The sequence below is a fragment of the Megascapheus bottae genome, chromosome 15 (assembly GCF_031878675.1).
Source record: "Megascapheus bottae isolate mThoBot1 chromosome 15, mThoBot2.hap1, whole genome shotgun sequence".
In the NCBI taxonomy this organism is placed as follows: Eukaryota; Metazoa; Chordata; class Mammalia; order Rodentia; family Geomyidae; genus Megascapheus; species Megascapheus bottae.
The window spans coordinates 20,817,459-20,834,129 of NC_143523.1; the positions used below are offsets into that span (position 1 = coordinate 20,817,459).

Genomic DNA, 16,671 nt, shown 5'->3' on the forward strand with positions numbered 1-16,671 from the left:
GGATTTGGTTGGCGGAACCTAACCAACCTTTGGCTTCTGCTTCTTGCCTAGGAGATTATTCTCTGATTTTCTGGTTGCTTATGAAAGCCCTGCACCTTCCAAAGAAAGAAACTTGTGGGTCTCCTTTCAGGAGAACTGGGAAAGGGTATAAGAAAGGGGGACCAGCACAAACTCCAAAGACACTTAAGCAAGGTTGTATCATCCAGTCACTTGGATACATTCTGATAGGATGATTTTAGGAGTAGAAGGCTACAAAAGATTTTTGGGAAGTAGCAATAACCAAAAGATAAACTACAATACCCTAGACAGGAAGAACCTATCAGATGGGATGTGAAGGAGAAATAGAGGGACAGACTATGGCTGAAGAAGCCAGTATGAGCAATATGTTACTCTAATTTAGGGAGAGTCCCTAATAATCCATTAACTCCACTGGGCACCAGGACCTTTACTCCAACTTAGTCCTGACTCAAGACCCCTGCCTTCCTGAGTTATCCTGCTCTAGCCAGAGCTCCTAGCTTCCCTGAGTCACTGAGTCATTTCCTTTCTCCAGTGCTTACCTTTGAGCCTTCCTTTTCCCTTCCCTGCAGAAGTGACTCACTGTTGAAGTGTTGGGTGACACGAAGGATCAAAGATGGGCGATAAAAATACTCTTGATTGTGCAATTTGAGGGAGGGAGATTCAGTGTTTGCACTGAAAATTCAAAAAGTACCAAGCAGGAGCCCAGAAAGGAGCTGTTAACAATAGCCATACCTTGGCTTCATCTCTTTGGGGAACTGAAGCAAAGAATGGAGTTAAAACAGAAATTGACAGAAAGGCCAGATTTGTTGGAACCTTTTGTTCTGTCCTTTCAAATGTGTATTTCTCAGAAAGGCAGTAAAAACACTTAGCATGACAACTTGGACCACACTGAGGAGATAGAAAGGAGATGGTGATCCAGGAAGCAGAGGAAAAAAGGAGGCTTTGGCTTTTTCTCCAATTCACTCTGTGGAGCCCAATTGGGTCCTTGAGAGCCGCCTTGTTTCTTTCTGGGCTTTCTTTTCAGTGCAAACAACTGAACTTCCCCAGTGTGGGAGTGGTGAGGGAAGCTAATGAGATAGAGCAGACCACTGACATGAGAGGCTCAGGGCCTGGCCTCTCATGTCACCCAACACAGCTCAGCTGTCTTCCTAGATGGAAACTCACCTTCCTTCACCCATATTCACTGAGAAAAATGGATGCAAATGAGATATTTTCTTCCTCTAATTAATCTTCATGGACCTCATGGGCTGAGCAAAACAAAATGCCATTTTCTCTAAAGGATGACTCCCTGGCTAGGTTACAAACTATTCAGGATAGGAATTAGAGGCAGAAAGTCACCCAATGCAAAAGGCGAAACAGATGGGATCAAAGATACTTATAAAAGGGCTAAGAGTTTGGCCTAGTGGTAGAGTGCATGCCTAACATGCATGAAGACCCAGGTCTGATTCTTTGGTACCACAAAAATAGAAAAAAGCCAGAAGTGGTGCTGTGGCTCAAGTGGTAGAGCTCTAGCCTTGAGAAAACCCAAGTGCTCAGACCCTGAGCTCAAGCCCCAGGACTGGCAAAAAAAAAAGATACTTATAAAAGTAGAAAGAAAGAAGTGTGTGTGTGTGTGTGTGTGTGTGTGTGTGTGTGTGTGTGTGTCACAAAGAGAGACAGAGACAGAGAAAGTGAGTAGGTGTGGTTATTGGAGAAGGTGTTGTAGATGAGGTTGTCACAACAGGAGAATTCAAGCTATGAAACTTTAGCTCTCCAGGAAATTGAGACCAAAAAAAAAAAAAAGAATAAGAGAGAAAAGACAAGGGGGAAAAAAGAGAGAAAGAGAAAAAGAAAAAAGGAGGAAGGGAAAAGAAAAGAAACAGCCTTATAATCTACTGGTACAATTCCAGAAGACCAATAAACTTGGCTTGGCAATAATGCTAAGTTTTTCTTTCAGAGGCACTTCAACTAAAGTACTTCTCCCATGGTGAAAAACCTTGTCCATCCAACACACATGGGTGCACAGATATAGAACCCTGTCCCTCTCTGGGAGGGTGCAAGACCCAGGGAGGTCCCCAAAGGTCCTACCACCTCTGTCAGTGAGTCACTGGCCAAGAGAGGAGGAGGCGACATTTGGATAAGTAAGGATACAGGCTCTCAGTATCAGTCCAACACTTTACAGAAATGCAAACTTCCCTTTGCATGTACCTGACCACAAACACACACACGCACCCTCCCTGTCATTAGCATCATCACTGTCACCATGAACCGAGAGGAGAGGCTGGACAACTGAGATCAAACTCTGGCTGACACCATACAGAAAGGATATGTAGTGACTTCCCACCCAAGATCTCCACAGATATTTGGCAGGCATAACTCTAGGCCAGGCTGTCCTTAAGTGGTAGGTACAAAGGGTTAGCTTCCCAAACTCTTCCAAGCAGGCGGTGGAAAGGGAGGCGCCAGCAAGCTGAAAGGCTTTTCTCAACTGATCATCTTGGGAAAAGACAGATATAAATTTCATGACTGGAATGCAAGAATTATGAAATGCCGAAGAAGCCCCAAAAGGGGGCCAAGGACTCTCCTTCCGGGAAGGCAGTGGGAGGAGGGTTGGCAACAGTGAGTGGGAGAAAGCAGGTTACCCAGAAGGCCCTGCCTTTCTGGGAAGCAGGAAATAGGGCCTCCAGAAAAAAACAAATCCCCTAGCCCTGAACTGAACTGGCGGAGGGGCCAAGCCTTGGTGTCAAAGAGATATTCTAGTATAAACAAGCCAGTTATGACACAGCTCAGATTTTTTTTTGTTAGGTAATGGGGCTAGAACTCTGGGTCTGGGCACTGTCCCTGAGCACTTCAGCTTAAGGCTAGTGCTTTATCACTTTGAGCCACAGTACCACTTCCAGTTTTCAGGTGGTTAATTGGAGTTTCATAGACTGGCTTTAGACCATGATCCTCAGATCTCAGCCTCCTGAGTAGCTTGAATTACAGGTATGAGCCACTGGTGTCCAGCTATAGCTCAGGACTTCTGAGATTTAGAAGCATTTGAGCTGATGGCAGGTCCACCCTAGAGCTGAATAAGCACAGTAAGCTTCTGCCAAGGTGTTTAACTTTGTCTTTGGTGTCATGTAAGAGGTTGTCCTGATTCATACTATGACTAGTTATAGGAGTTCTACCAATATGGGTCATTATTATTTCAGATACAGTCTGTGTGTCCTTGATGCGGTACTTTTTTTGTTAGTTCTAAGGCTTGAATTCAGTGTCTTGGGTGCTGTCCCTGAATTTTTTTTTTTGCTCAAAGATAGTGCTCTACCACTTGAGCCACAGCTCATTTGTGGCTTTTTGATAATTGGAGATAATCTCAGACTTTCCTGCCTGGAGCTTTGAACTACAATTTCTAGATCTTAGTCTTTGGAGCAGTTATCCTAGGTGTGAGCCACCAGTGCCCACCTGCACACTTGCTTTAATAGTTCTATCCCTTTCCAGTCTTAGACAGGTTACTTTTTAGTTCTCTATGCCTCAGTTTTCTCTTCTCTAAAAAGTATATATAGGGCCTAGTGGTAGAGTGCTTGCCTAGCATACATGAAGCACTGGGTTTGATTCCTCGCTACCACATACATAGAAAAAGCCAGAAATGGTGCTGTGGCTCAAGTGGTAGAGTGCTAGCCTTGAGAAAGCCCAAGGACACTGTCCAGGCCCTAAATTCATCCCCCACCCTCCCACATAAGATTATCTACCTCACAAAGTAGCTATGCAGATGAAGATTTTTATTGTTGTTTTTTTGTTTGCTTGTTTAAAATGATTCTAGGTACAAGGAACTCAAGAAACTAATCCCCCCAAATCCAACAAACCAATCACTAAATGGGCAAGGGAACTAAAGAGAGACTTATCAAAAGAAGAGGTTAAAATGGCAGAAAAGCATATGAGAAAATGCTCATCATCCATGGTCTTAAAGGAAATGCAAATAAAAACAACCCTAAGATACCACCTTACTCCAACAAGCATGGCCAAGACTTTGAACTCTGACAGTGACAGATGGTGGCGGGGTTGGTTGTGGAGAAAAAGGAACCCTACTGCACTGCTGGTGGGACTGTAAGCAAGTTCAACCACTCTGGAAAGCAGTGTGGAGGTTTCTTAAAGAACTGAAAATTGACCTTCTCTACGATCACTCCATACCACACCTGAACATTATAACCCAGGATATGATAAGGACACCTGCTCAGCTATGTTCATCTCTGCACTATTCACAATAGCCAGGAGATGGAAACAATCCAGATGCCCTACTGCAGATGAATAGATACAAAAAAAGTGGTATATATACAATGGAATTCTACATAGCCAACAGGCAGGATAAAATAATGCATTTACAGGGAAGTGGATGAATCTAGAGCAAATTATGTTGAGTGAGACAAGACCAAAGGAACAAAGGCACATGGTATCCTTAATATGTGGCTATCAGATCCAAACAGTACAAAAGCAAGGACTCAATATTTGCATACCCAATGCTATGGACATGGTATTGGAAATATAAACACAACTACATAGACATAAAAATTTATGACTCTATGGACATAATGTTTTATTACATACATTAATAAGTATCTATAACATACAAACCCTCAGCCTAATTTGAATTATGTTCTAAAATCTAACTGCCAGTGATTGTATATAGAGATTCCCTTCTTGAATACTTGTTTTGTTAAATACGTCATTTGAAATATGATGTAAAAATCAATGTTAATAAATTCTTTAATAATAATAAAAAATATTAAAAGAATGATTCTAGGATTTGGTCTCAGGAACTTATGGTTGCTAGGTAGGCACTGTATAGCTTGCTGAGCCACCCCTCCAGCAAGGATAAATTGTAGGTAAAATGTCCATGAATCATTACCTGGTATAGAATAAGCTCTTTGGAAATGATGGGTGCTATGGTGGTATAAAATGAGCAAATCTAGCCCAGTTCTGGTTGTTCATGCCTGTAATCCTAACAATTTAGGATATGGAGATATGAGGATGGTGGTTTGAAGCCAGCCTGGGCAGGGAAGTCTAATGAGACTCTTATCTCCACTAAACTACCACAAAAGCAGGAAGTAAAGCTGAGGTTCAAGTGGGAGGACATTAAGTTTGAGCAAAAGAAGGTAGATGTAGTACCCAGGCCCTGAGTTGAAGTCCCAGGACCAATACTAAAATAAAATAAGCACATTTCTAATTCTTTAAGTAGGCAAGAACCCAGTTGATGCCCAGGTCTGATCAGCCACAGACCTATCTCTGTCGCCTACTTAGACAATATATAGACCCATGAAGCCCCATGCCTCAGAGATCCTCAAGCCAAAAATCCTAACTAAGGGGAAATTGGACATGAAGACAAAATAAGGCCCATGTTGTGCTGGCTGCTTCCCATAGGGAGAGGGCAAACACCAGTGCCAGCACATTTTGAGTGGCTTTCTCCATCACAATCCTTATGATGTATCTGAAATGGGGTCAGGTCCCAGAGCGGGCAGCCCAGATATTATAACTGTGCTTGCTAATCTGAACTGAATTGGTCATCATCGATCCTGAGACAACAGGGAGCTAGAGCCCGAAAGATGTGGATACATGGGAGAATGGTCTAGGCAAAGGAGGACAAACCATTGCGCAACCAGTTAACGAATTGGTAACCACCACTAAAAACCCCAAAAGAGATATTTTCTCCTTCCAGATGAGAGACTGGCACTTTGGAAACTTGACTGAACATTTGCACTGCAAGGGAAATGATGCCAAAGGGGTAGCATCTCTGATCTATCCCCACCCATCACTGTATCGTGGCCAACTAAGGCTAAGGGGTGCTATAGCCTCTCTGCCTTGTATACAGATCTGCTGCTCTACTACCAAGTCAGGAGGTTATCTATTGGATACCTCTGAAGTGTATGGAGACAGCAGCTGGAAGTCTGCCTAAGATGGGGGAACGAACTTTCCATATGGGCCCCTGCACTCTGCCAGAACCATGGAATTTATAGGCATGAGGGCCATCAGGACAATGATATATAGATAGTCTGCTCAGGGCTTTAAGCCTACTAGTAGTATCTCTGAGTACCAGTACCAAGGAGGCTGAGAACAAAAAGCAAATTGTAGGGCCCAGCAAGAAGACTAGTCCTCGGACAGAGTCCAGACTGTAGAAGAAAGTAACCAGGTGCCCTGTGACTAGCTTGCTATCTGCTACTACTATGGGAAGATCCTGGTGCACTAAGTCAGCTACTTCTGGGCTGCTGGCTAGAGAAACACATTAGCTGCAGCTAAAGGTTACTTGAGGTAGCAGAGGAGGTCTTTCCATGCTCTTGCCAAAGAGCTTAATTCTTCTGGTTTCTGAGTGGCAGGCAAGCCATAACTGGCCATCACTGTACCTGAGTGACTCTTTGTACCCTAATTTGCAGCTTCAACCTTAACCAGCCAGGCCTCCCCTTCTTCTAGATGCTTTGTTAGTTTCTCATGGTTGGTTTATTTTTTAAGTCACTGTGCAAAGCCATGATAGTCTTCATTCTAGGATAAATCTCATACTCCTCACTCTTCCTCCTCCAAAACACCCTGCCTAAATGCTCCAGATAATGCTGTCTATCTTTTCTTTAGACACGGCATGAATCACTGCTATTTCTGAGGACCACAGATCAGCAACTGGAGGTAGATTCCAAAGCAATGGTCATTCCCAACGAACTATCTACAGCCAGATCTGTACCATTAATAGTTCATTGTTTCATTTATACTCCCCCAAAAGGAAGAGCCTGAGCATCCCAGATGGCCCTCTGGGCCTGAGCTTGCCACACACCAAAGTGCAATAAAGACTCCTTAGAAGGTGGGTGGATCATCCTGGTCTTGCAGATTAGTCTTGCAGGATTATTCACCCAAGGCACAGCAATTTCCTCCCTGGCAGGCAAGGTTTCCCTCTGAGCTGCCAGATTCCAGCCATCCCCTGCCAGCTGCCCAGACACTCAGGGCAGAAGGGGTCCCTGCTCTAGCCCTGTCTACCACTTGTCTCCTATCAGAGGAAGAGAAGATAATAGGAAGTGAATCTGACCTCTAAGGTGGCCTAAGTCTCCCCACAGGACTATAAGAGCCCCCTAGTCAGGCAGCAAAAACTTGCAAAGGACTTCCCTTCTCTGGGCCCCAGGAAAGGCTGGCAGGAAGAAGGGCCTCAGCAGCAGGAGTCCAGTAGGGGGCTGGCCAGACAGGGAGGTCCTCAGTGTTGTAGCTATCAGCCGGAGACCAGGCTCCAGGAAGGAAGGAAGGGCAACTCTGGCTGAAGCCAAGATAAGGAGGGAACCATGCTCAGCACAATAGGCTCCCACAAGGCTGCGAGGCCCCCAGTCAGATTTTGCCTTAACCTGGCCTCCTGTCTGTTCATATGGCCCACGTAAATATTTACTGTTGTTTACATTCTCAGTCTACTGGGTCCTTTTTGAAGGCCTAAGCTATAACCCATAGGTCTGTATGCCCCAGACCACAACTGTCCTTATTCCCAGATTCTAGGCCCATCTAACGAGGATTATAGGTATTGTCCTTTCTTATGTGATTTACTGGGACAGATCTTTAGAATACAAGGGAACTTACGGAGCTCGGTCATGTGTTAGGCCATTCTGCCGCTGAGGGTTGATCGGCGGAAGGATGGGTTTGCTATTGATCTCCAGTCCTCTCCTCAGCGTCTCCCGGATCTGTTCTGTGTCTGCAATGATATCACCAAGTTGCCTGATAGCCCGTTGAGCTCCCAGCATCTCCTACCCTGTCTTTGGAACTTGGCTCAGCAGGTCTGTGCTGACTGGTCTTAAATCTGCTACAGACACCAGACATGAGAAGTGAGTAAGCACAAACAGAGGAGACAGGGTATATGAGACACAGTTTTGGGTCTGTGGGGCACCATTCTTTGGGAAGACAAAGGAAAACCTCTGGACTTTAGAAGGATGCTCTCACTGTCCTCTTCCCTGTTTTGTCTTAGGTCTCAGGTGTACCTTAACATGGCCCCATACAGTGAACGGCAGACAAGGCCTTTGCAACTTCTCCAGACTTTCAGGAATTTTGCCTACTGGAATGGATGCTAGTAAGAGCTGCAGTGTCCTACCATGGACAAGCAGGAGCTTTCTGCATTTGTTACTGGGTTCTGGATAGTCATCTAGTGCTTATCACTCCTTCATTTTGGGCCCCAGTCATCAGGATACAGATCATCTTCCCATTTTTTGCCTACTGCTAGGAACTCTGCCTCCATGGAGCTGGCAAGGGCTATAAGATGAGAAAGCAGTCCCTCGATGGGATTATCTCTCTGCACAGTGCTTTGATGGTCTTTGGGGTGGAGCTTAATAGTTCTGGTTCTTATAAAAGATTTTGATCTAAGATTCACTTCTGTATACTATAAAACAGAAATGAACATTAATTATTCAAAGGGTGGGTTTAGATGGGGAAATAAATGATTATTAACTTTTTCTAATTGACTCATTATAGTGGCAAGAATTACCTTTATAATTAAAAACCAACCAAACAATAAAAAGTAGGTGCTGGTGATATTTGCCTATAATCCTAGCTACTCAAGAGGCTGAAATCTAAGGATCAGTTTTTTTTGGGGGGGGGTGGGTGGGTCATGGGGCTTGAATCAGACCTGAGTGCTGTTCCTGAGCTCTTCAGCTCAAGGCTACTGCCCTACCTTTGAGCCAAACCCCATTTCCCCATTTTCTAGAGGTTAATTGGAGATAAGAGTCTGAGGTCCTTTTGTGCCCAGGCTGGCTTTGAACCTTGATCCTCAGATCTCAGCCTCCTGAGTAGCTAGGATTACAGGCATGAGCCACCATGTCCGGCTAAGGATCACAGTTCGAAGTCAGTGTGTGCACACACACAAAAAAAGCCAGAAGTGGAGCTGTACTCAAGTGGTAGAGTGCCAGCCTTGAGCAAAAAAGCAAAGGCCCTGAATTCAAGCCCCCAGACACACACACACACACACACACACACACACACACTCACACAATATTATTGAGATTATGGATCTATGGATCTCTCCTTAAATTACTTTGTGTGTGTGTGTGTGTGTGTGTGTGTGTGTGTGTGATAGGGGTAATTTGCTTTAAAAAAAAACAAAAACAAAAATCACTTGAACCTGGGGCTGGGAGTGTGGCCTAGTAGGAGAGTGCTGGCCTAGCAGCATGAAGCCTTCAGTTTGATTCCCTGGAAGTGGCACTGAGGCAGAGTGCTAGATTAAGAAGTGTCCAAGGACAGTGTCTAGGCTCTGTCAGGCTACCGCCCTGCCCTGGGCCTAGGCATTGTCCCTGAGCTCTTCAGCCCAAGGCTATCACCCTAAACCTTGAGCCACAGCACTACTTCTGGTTTTCCAGTGTTTAATTGGAAATAAGATTATCAGGGACTTTAGTGCCCAGGCTGGCTTTGAACTGTGATCCTCAGATCTCAGTCTCCTGAGTAGCTAGGATTACCGGCATGAATCACCTCGACCAGCCAGGAAAAATCTTTTGAGTATTCTTTATTTTTTTTTCCTTGCCAGTCCTGGGCCTTGAACTCAAGTCATAAGCACTATCCTTGGGCTTTCTCAAGGACAGGGCTCTACCACAGTACCATTTCTGGCTTTTTCTATGTATGTGGTACCAAGGAATCAAATCAAATCAGGGCCATGATGCATGCTAGGCAAACAGTCTACCACTAGGCCAAACTCCTGGCCTCTGGAGTATTTGTGTGTGTGTGTGTGTGTGTGTGTGTGTGTGTGTGTGTGTGTGTGTTTATGGAGCTCAGTGGTAGAATGCATGCTTAGCATGTACAAGGCCCTGGGTTCCACCCCCAGAATGTGAAGGCATGTGAAGGCATGTAAATACATGCACACACACACACACACACACACACACACACACACACACACACACACACACACAGATCATAGCCTTATCTTCATGACTGTAGACTTCTTATTCTCTTTTTTTTTGTAGGTCATGGTGCTTGAACTCTGGGCCTGGGGACCATCCCTGAGCTCTTTATCTCAAGGCTCCCAACCTACCCCTGGAGCCACAGCACCACTTCCACTTCTATGTTTCTGGTAATTAATTGGAGGTAAGAGTCTCATGGACTTTTTAGTGCCCAGGCTGGCTTTGAACCTTTGAACCAATCCTCAGATCTCAGCTTCCTGAGTAGCTAAGATTACAGGCATGAGCCACCGTGCCCAGCTAAACTACTTATTCTTTAGTAAACAAGAAAAGATGGAAAAATTCTGAAAGGGAGTAGACAAAATACTTCAAATGCTAGTATACGTAATGGTTGCCTTTCCTTTGTGCTACATAGGATGCCCTTTCCTAAAAACTCAGTTGCAGTAGCCAAGACCAGCATGGGGAGTTTCCACATCCTCTTTCCTTAAGACTTCATCCAGAAGGTGGTGGGTACAGTGCCCTGTCACTGTCTCTTAAACTGCATGTGTAGGTCAGTTATGTAAGGCTGTTTGTGAGCTGGCCTTACACTCAAGCCTCTCTCATTGAAGTCCTTGAAAGACTTGAGGACAGAGAGATCCTCGAGTCTTGCACGGTCTTCAGGCCAAAGCTGGGCCCTGTGTCAATTCTGCAGGCCAACACTTATTCTCTTGAGTTTGGACTGTGGACTTTCTTCTAACTGCTCTATAATTTCTACTTCTGTGATCTCAGACTGCAAGGGGCAAAGTGAAAACATAATGGTCCCTGCTGGTGATGCATTTGAAATACACACAGAAAACAGCTAGAAACAGGCTAATAGAACGCCTTTAATTTTCCCATGCTGCTAGACTTTACTTAGTCAGACCAGGAAATAAATCATCAAATGGAACCATCCTACAGATCCTGAAAACTAGTCTGAAAGGACAAAGCAGGGCAAAGGTTTCTACCTTTTCCAGAAAGTCGCCGGGGCTGTGTGCCGATGCAGATACTCCGGCTGTCCTCATCGTCCTCAGGAGGTCGGCTTAAGTCATCCCAGGCACATTTGGCACTGACACCACTCAGGTTGGAGCCGTCTGTTTCGATGCCTTTGTCAACTCTCTCCTGCTTGAAAAGAATCAAAGAGCCAGAGTTCCTTCAGAGAATTAGTGGCCCAAGATGGTCACCCTGGTCCCAGCAATGATCCTTACAGAAGGTACTGGACACTTGTAGGGGCTGAGAATGGACCCTGCTACAAGAGCAGGGTCTCTAGCCTTGTTCTGCTCAGGTTAATGTATGGAAGACTCTCTGCCACTGGACTCCTTTGGGGAGCAAGAGACTAAGGGGAGCCAGGAGGAATGAAAAAGCCAGATAAACGTCTTTATGATCAACCTTCCAGCACAATGGTCTTTGAGCTTCTTTGTAGCCTGCATTCTGCTTTACCCCTGCTGGCCTAGAGCTGATATAGCAAAACAGGACTTCCCTGAGAAAAGTCAGAGCCCTTTCTCTTCTCCTTGATTTTTTCAGCAGAACACCCACACATACCACTTCACAGGTCACTGCTGCAAGAAGTAGTGTTAAGCAAGCTTGACTTAAGCGGGAGAATCCACAGCTGCTGCAGTCCCTAGATCTGGCAGCTAGAGGGGGCAGTTACTCAGAGCAAAAGGGTTGATTGGTCTACTTGCTGCTGGATAGCTTGTTTGGCTAAGTATTCAAGATGGGATTCTTTATTATTTCTTATGCTGGAATGGGGGTCCAGAGGGCAATGACCATTTCCAGGTTCCCTTAGAGGCCCTGCTTTTGGCCAGACTTCAGCACTGCTAAGTCCAAATGCTCTCCAAATGGGCTCAAGGAAGAGTTGTATCTCAAACATCCCTGAATTTTCTGGTAAAATATAGTCATCTGGTAAAATATGGTCATCTGGAAGGATCCAGTAAACTTGCCCAATAAACAGCCACGTGAGCCAAATAAATTACTTATGACTAAGTACCTCAACAGAGACTACATTTCTATATGCCAGTTCCTCTCCCTAGAGAACCTCAAGTTAGCCACTGGTCAGCCAAGAAGCCTATCTGGGGCTCCCAGATAAGGTATTCTCCTTAAGGCTGAGGACTGGTCACAGGTGGCTTCCATCACAGCAGTCACTCTTCTGGTGCTAAGCATGCGTGAAGCTAGAGATTCTGGCAGAGTGAGGCTGGCAGTAGGGCAAGACAGCAGCTCTAGGTGCTCTAGGCAGGGAGTAAGGAACAGGTCCTGGTTTGCTCAGGAGAGACCTGAGTTTCTCCCCCTCTACTTGCTGTTCACCTAGGTGAAGCTTTCACTTAGGTGAACAGCTGAAAGCAGTCACTACTTGGCTCCATTAGTTCACTAGTCTACTACTGTACAAGAGTTAAGGCCCAGAAAAGAGAAGGGACTCGTTTAAGGCACTTAACTAACTCATTAGTAGCAGACCTTCCATCAAAGGAACTGGACAAGCTCTCAAATAATCTATGGCAAGCAGGCCCCAGAAAGGCACAAGTAAACACTTGAAGATTCTCACTCAGTACACAGGGCCACCAGAAAAGAAAACTGGTGGGTGCCTTGTTGTGGGTGCTGCTGGCAGATACCAAGCAGTCTGCACACTTGAGAAGTTCTCAACAAGTAGATGATGGTTTGCTTACCCTATCAGTTCAGGGGTCAGGTTCTTTCTGGGTATTTGGCATTTATGACAGAGGCCAAACAGGCCATAGTACCTCATGCTGGATCTCAAGTGGGATGGCAGAACAAGGGCTTAGGGAAACAGAGCCTTCATGTTCCCAGTTCTACCATTAGCAGAGGCTACATGGAAACCAAGTTAAAGGCAGAGATAGCAAAGTATCCTTGCAACAATGTGAACATTTTGGTGTTAAAGGCACTAGGAAAACAGAGGAGCATCATTTGTGAATGAAGAAAATTTATGCCGAAGAGCTCACAAGACTGCCACAAAGCACCTAGGGTCTGTGAGCTACAATGTCCATATGCCACAAAACTTCTGGCAGCTGTCTGTGTCCTGCCAGCACTTTACAAAAGCAAGAAGCATTCTGTTTACCTTGTCACCAATGGCAAGGTAGGCAGAAGGCAGACATGTGATCAGTTGCCTGCTGTGCTTTTGCTTCCGAGCAGCCAGCAGGAAAGACATTGATGGTCTTGCAGCTTTCAGATTATTTCATAGTATACTTGTAGTACTGGGATTTGAACTCAGGGCCTTATGCTTGCCAAGCACACACTACACACTGTACCACTTGAACCACATCCCTAAGCATCCATGGCTTTCAAAATTTACCTATATGCTCAAGGAAACCAAAACCAAAGGTAACAGACATTCTTCAGACAAGCTATACTGAGGGCAGCTGCAGGTCTGAGGTCTAAAGACCCCGCCACACTTTAAGGAGTGCCAATCTTCCAAGGCAGAAGTGTTGGGAAGAATATCAGAACCTTTATGCCAGTCAATATTCATCCTGTATCTGGGTCTCAGGGTCATTATTCCCTGTGAGTAGAGTAGCACTAAAAAACAAAACAAAACAAAACTCTGTTCTTTTTGGTAGTAGTGTAGTTTGAACTCAGAGCCCTGAGTTTACAAGCCAGATGCTCTATTGCTTCAGTCATGTAACTTAGACCTTTCTGTTTCTATTCTTTCTCCAATACAGTATTGTTTTTTTGTGTGTGGGTCATAACTACCTCAAGCTAAACTTTATTCTTTTTTGCCAGTCCTGGGACTTGAATTCTGGCCCTGGGTGCTATCCCTGAACTTCTTTTGCTCAAGGCTAGTACTCTACCACTTGAGCCACAACACCACTTCTGGCTTTTTTTTTTTTTTTTTTTGAGTACTTTATTGAAAATAAGGGTCTTACAGACTTTACTGCCCAGGCTGGCTTTGAACCGGGACCCTCAGATCTAGCCTCCTGAATAGCTAAGATTATAAGGGTCAGTCACCAGCACTTGACTATCTTTTTTCTTTTAAGAAGGAGAAATGGGAGAGTAATCCTGGACAAAGAAGCAATATCCACTACAATTATTTTCTTTTGTTGCTGGGATAACTCTTTTGAGTTAATATACAGTTTACATACAATAAAACATGTTCTTTGTAATTCAAAAATATATGTGCCTGAGATATGCTTTCTTGGGCTGAAATCTCTTCTCTCTTATGTGGGCTTCAGAATTCAGGGGACAAGTTCCAAATCATGCCATATTTCTATTCACTCACATATAAAGCTTTTCCCAGGATGAAAGCCAGTGTTATTTGGAAGAGGCCTAGGCACAGTATGCTAGCAAGGTTTTCCTCACTCAAGACATACTTGCAGGTGTGGATCGATCTCAAATATGGTCTCTCCCCTCCGCATGTCAGTTATCAGCCAGGGGCCACCAGCGCTGTGGACAAGGAAAGGGGACACGATGGTAATTAGAGTCTAAGGCCATTGGCCCAGCCACTGGCATTCCCAAAATGCAGGGGAATGAATGTTCATAGTCAGGAACCATAGAGTGAGTACGTACAGCAGCAGTGCAAAGAGAACCTCACACATGTGGGCTGCCAGTAGGCAGTGAGTCCCCTCCTCCCTCCCGGCCCCCCCTCTTCTCTAGCTCCAGACGAGAACATATACTCACACAGGCACTGTCCGCAGCAGCTCCAGGATTCCCTGCCCATTCCACTGCTGGGCTGAGTGTAGTTCCTCAGTACAGACACCAACAATCTGAGGCCCAGAACAAGAGGCAATGTGTTAATGCCCATCCCTCCTAGCAGTCAGCCAGGCTCTCTGGGGGGTTATCTCAACGAGGGCCCACAGGTAGAATCTTGCCTGATGGGCTTCAAAGTGAGATAGACAACTTAGAAAGGGACCTAGGAGATACCTGGGTTCAGAGATAGGCAATGAGACTTTGACTCTCAGGTCAAAGTCTGCTGGCATAAAGTCTAGCTCTCAGCTGTAAAGAAGAAAACAACTCAGTTTGGGTTCACAGGCATGCCTCAAGAAGCAAGGGTGGATCAGAGGTGTTCCAACAGTCTCTCTAAGTATGCACATCTCTAGGAAAGGTTGTATAAAGACCAACTAGTCTTTAGTGGAAGCTGGGGAAACCAGAGGCCAGTCTGGAGCTTGCTTCCTGCTGGGAAGCCCCTCACACTTCTGCTATCTCAGTAGGTGAAATTGTGAAAATCAAAACCATCTGATTACCTCACAGACCCTCAGAGGGAAGAGATGGCCGATGGGAACCTCCTGTTCCCTAGTCCCTTCCTAGACAACTCTTTGTTTTTCTGGATCTTTCCACAAGGAAGGGTCCACCATCCAACAGTCCACTGTGTCTTACCTGGAGGAAGGTAACAACTCCAAAGGGTGTCTGCACAGGCTGCATCTGTGGGTCCTCTGTCAGCAGCATGTGCTGAATTCTTGACTCACTATTATCCAAAGGGCTGTGCCAAGACACATGGTCTCCACTACAGAAGGTGTTCTCTGTGAAGACATAGGAGAACCCTCAGCATTTGGAACAAGGCTTAGACTCTGCCCAGGGACTGCAGAAGCCCAGGTGGGGAGGCTCACCATTCTCCTGGGGTAGCCCTTATGAGAAGGGAGAAGCATTTGCTGCTGAGAGAGGCAAAGAGTTGTGGATATTCCCAATACACCAAGTGGTTCCTGTTTGCCCATTCTGTTGGCTTTCAGTACAAAGGATAAGTAGAAAGTGTTCACTTGATGCTGAAGGCCAAAGACTTCCAGAATCTGCTGTCCCTCAGCAGCCCCACTGAAGGGCAAAGTTATAGCCATGATGGCATCTGCCAGCAAAGAATAAAGGGCTTTTCTCTGGGGCCACCTGGCCAGCAGTATGCAGGGAGGCTGAAGGGCCATGTAAACCCTTTTCCTTGGAAACACAGGCTAGGATTTATGTGCTGCTGAAATAGCTTGGACAGGGAACATGCAACTGACCTCGGAGGTCCTTGGAGATCTATAACCGGTTTCCCAGATTTAGGCAGATTTAGGGATTTCTAAAGAACATTGGAGGCTTTGAGTAAATGGAGGTCTGGTTAGTGCCTCATACACCACAGCACAGTGTGCAGGTGACACAGCTGTGTCCCTGAGGTCAGCAATCCCAGAACTGATACCATCTAGGGGTCCTGTGTCCTTTCCTTCCCCCATCAAGTAAAGAATTATGAGGCAGGAAGAGCAGGAGCAGAGGCAAGGTGGAAAGAGTCAGATGCCAGGGAAACGAGAGGCAAGCTTCTTCCCCAACTGGGACCCCTTCGGAGAGCCACTTTATGCCGTATGAGTTCTTAGCCACCTACTTTCTGGGTGAGGAGGAGGAGGAGGAGGAGCGGGGAATGGGGAGGGGGAGGGGGAGGGCAGCAGCGGCATGATGTAGGCTTGTGGGTCTCTCTTTTAGTATTCTCTACTAGCCATCTTTCCTCCCCAGAGTTTCTACTTCTCTTCCTATGCCTATTCTTTTGCTCTGACTTTCCCTCAGAATCTCACAAGTGTGCTTTACCAGCCCATTACTCCATGAAATATTAGGCGTCCTCCTACCCTGACTCTTACTTTTTTTTTTTTTTTAAACCAGTCCTGGAGCTTGAACTCAGAGCTTACACACTGCCCCTTGGGCTTTCTCAAGGCTAGAGCTCTGCCACTTGAGTCACAGCACCACTTCTGGCTTTTCCTATGTATGTGGTATCAAGGAATTGAACCTGGGTCTTCGTGCATGCTAGACAAGCACTCTACCACTAGACCAAATGCCTCCCCCCCCCCCCCCCCCCCGACTGTCCATCTTGGGTACTCAAAGTATGCTACATTTACCAGCC

The 16,671-nt window shown here is 45.6% G+C and overlaps 1 protein-coding gene across 4 annotated transcripts in view; it reads right to left on the reverse strand.

The window, feature by feature from the left end:
• The window catches only part of Sufu (SUFU negative regulator of hedgehog signaling), a 98,535-nt gene that overhangs the window by 33,907 nt on the left and 47,957 nt on the right, over positions 1-16,671 (reverse strand). For 2 of the 4 annotated variants that reach the window (XR_016537802.1, XM_090345986.1), the window contains exons 4-8: positions 15,195-15,337; positions 14,499-14,584; positions 14,192-14,264; positions 10,850-11,003; positions 7,570-7,681 (exon numbers count right to left, since the gene is read on the reverse strand). Coding sequence is in view for 3 of the 4 variants with exons in the window: in XM_090345986.1 (XP_090202112.1) it covers positions 7,570-7,681; positions 10,850-11,003; positions 14,192-14,264; positions 14,499-14,584; positions 15,195-15,337 (568 nt within the window). In the remaining variant the exon portion in view is untranslated. Of the gene's footprint in view, positions 1-7,569; positions 7,682-10,849; positions 11,007-14,191; positions 14,265-14,498; positions 14,585-15,194; positions 15,338-16,671 lie in introns of all 4 variants that reach the window. The other 2 variants (XM_090345989.1, XM_090345988.1) reach the window with 1 other exon arrangement.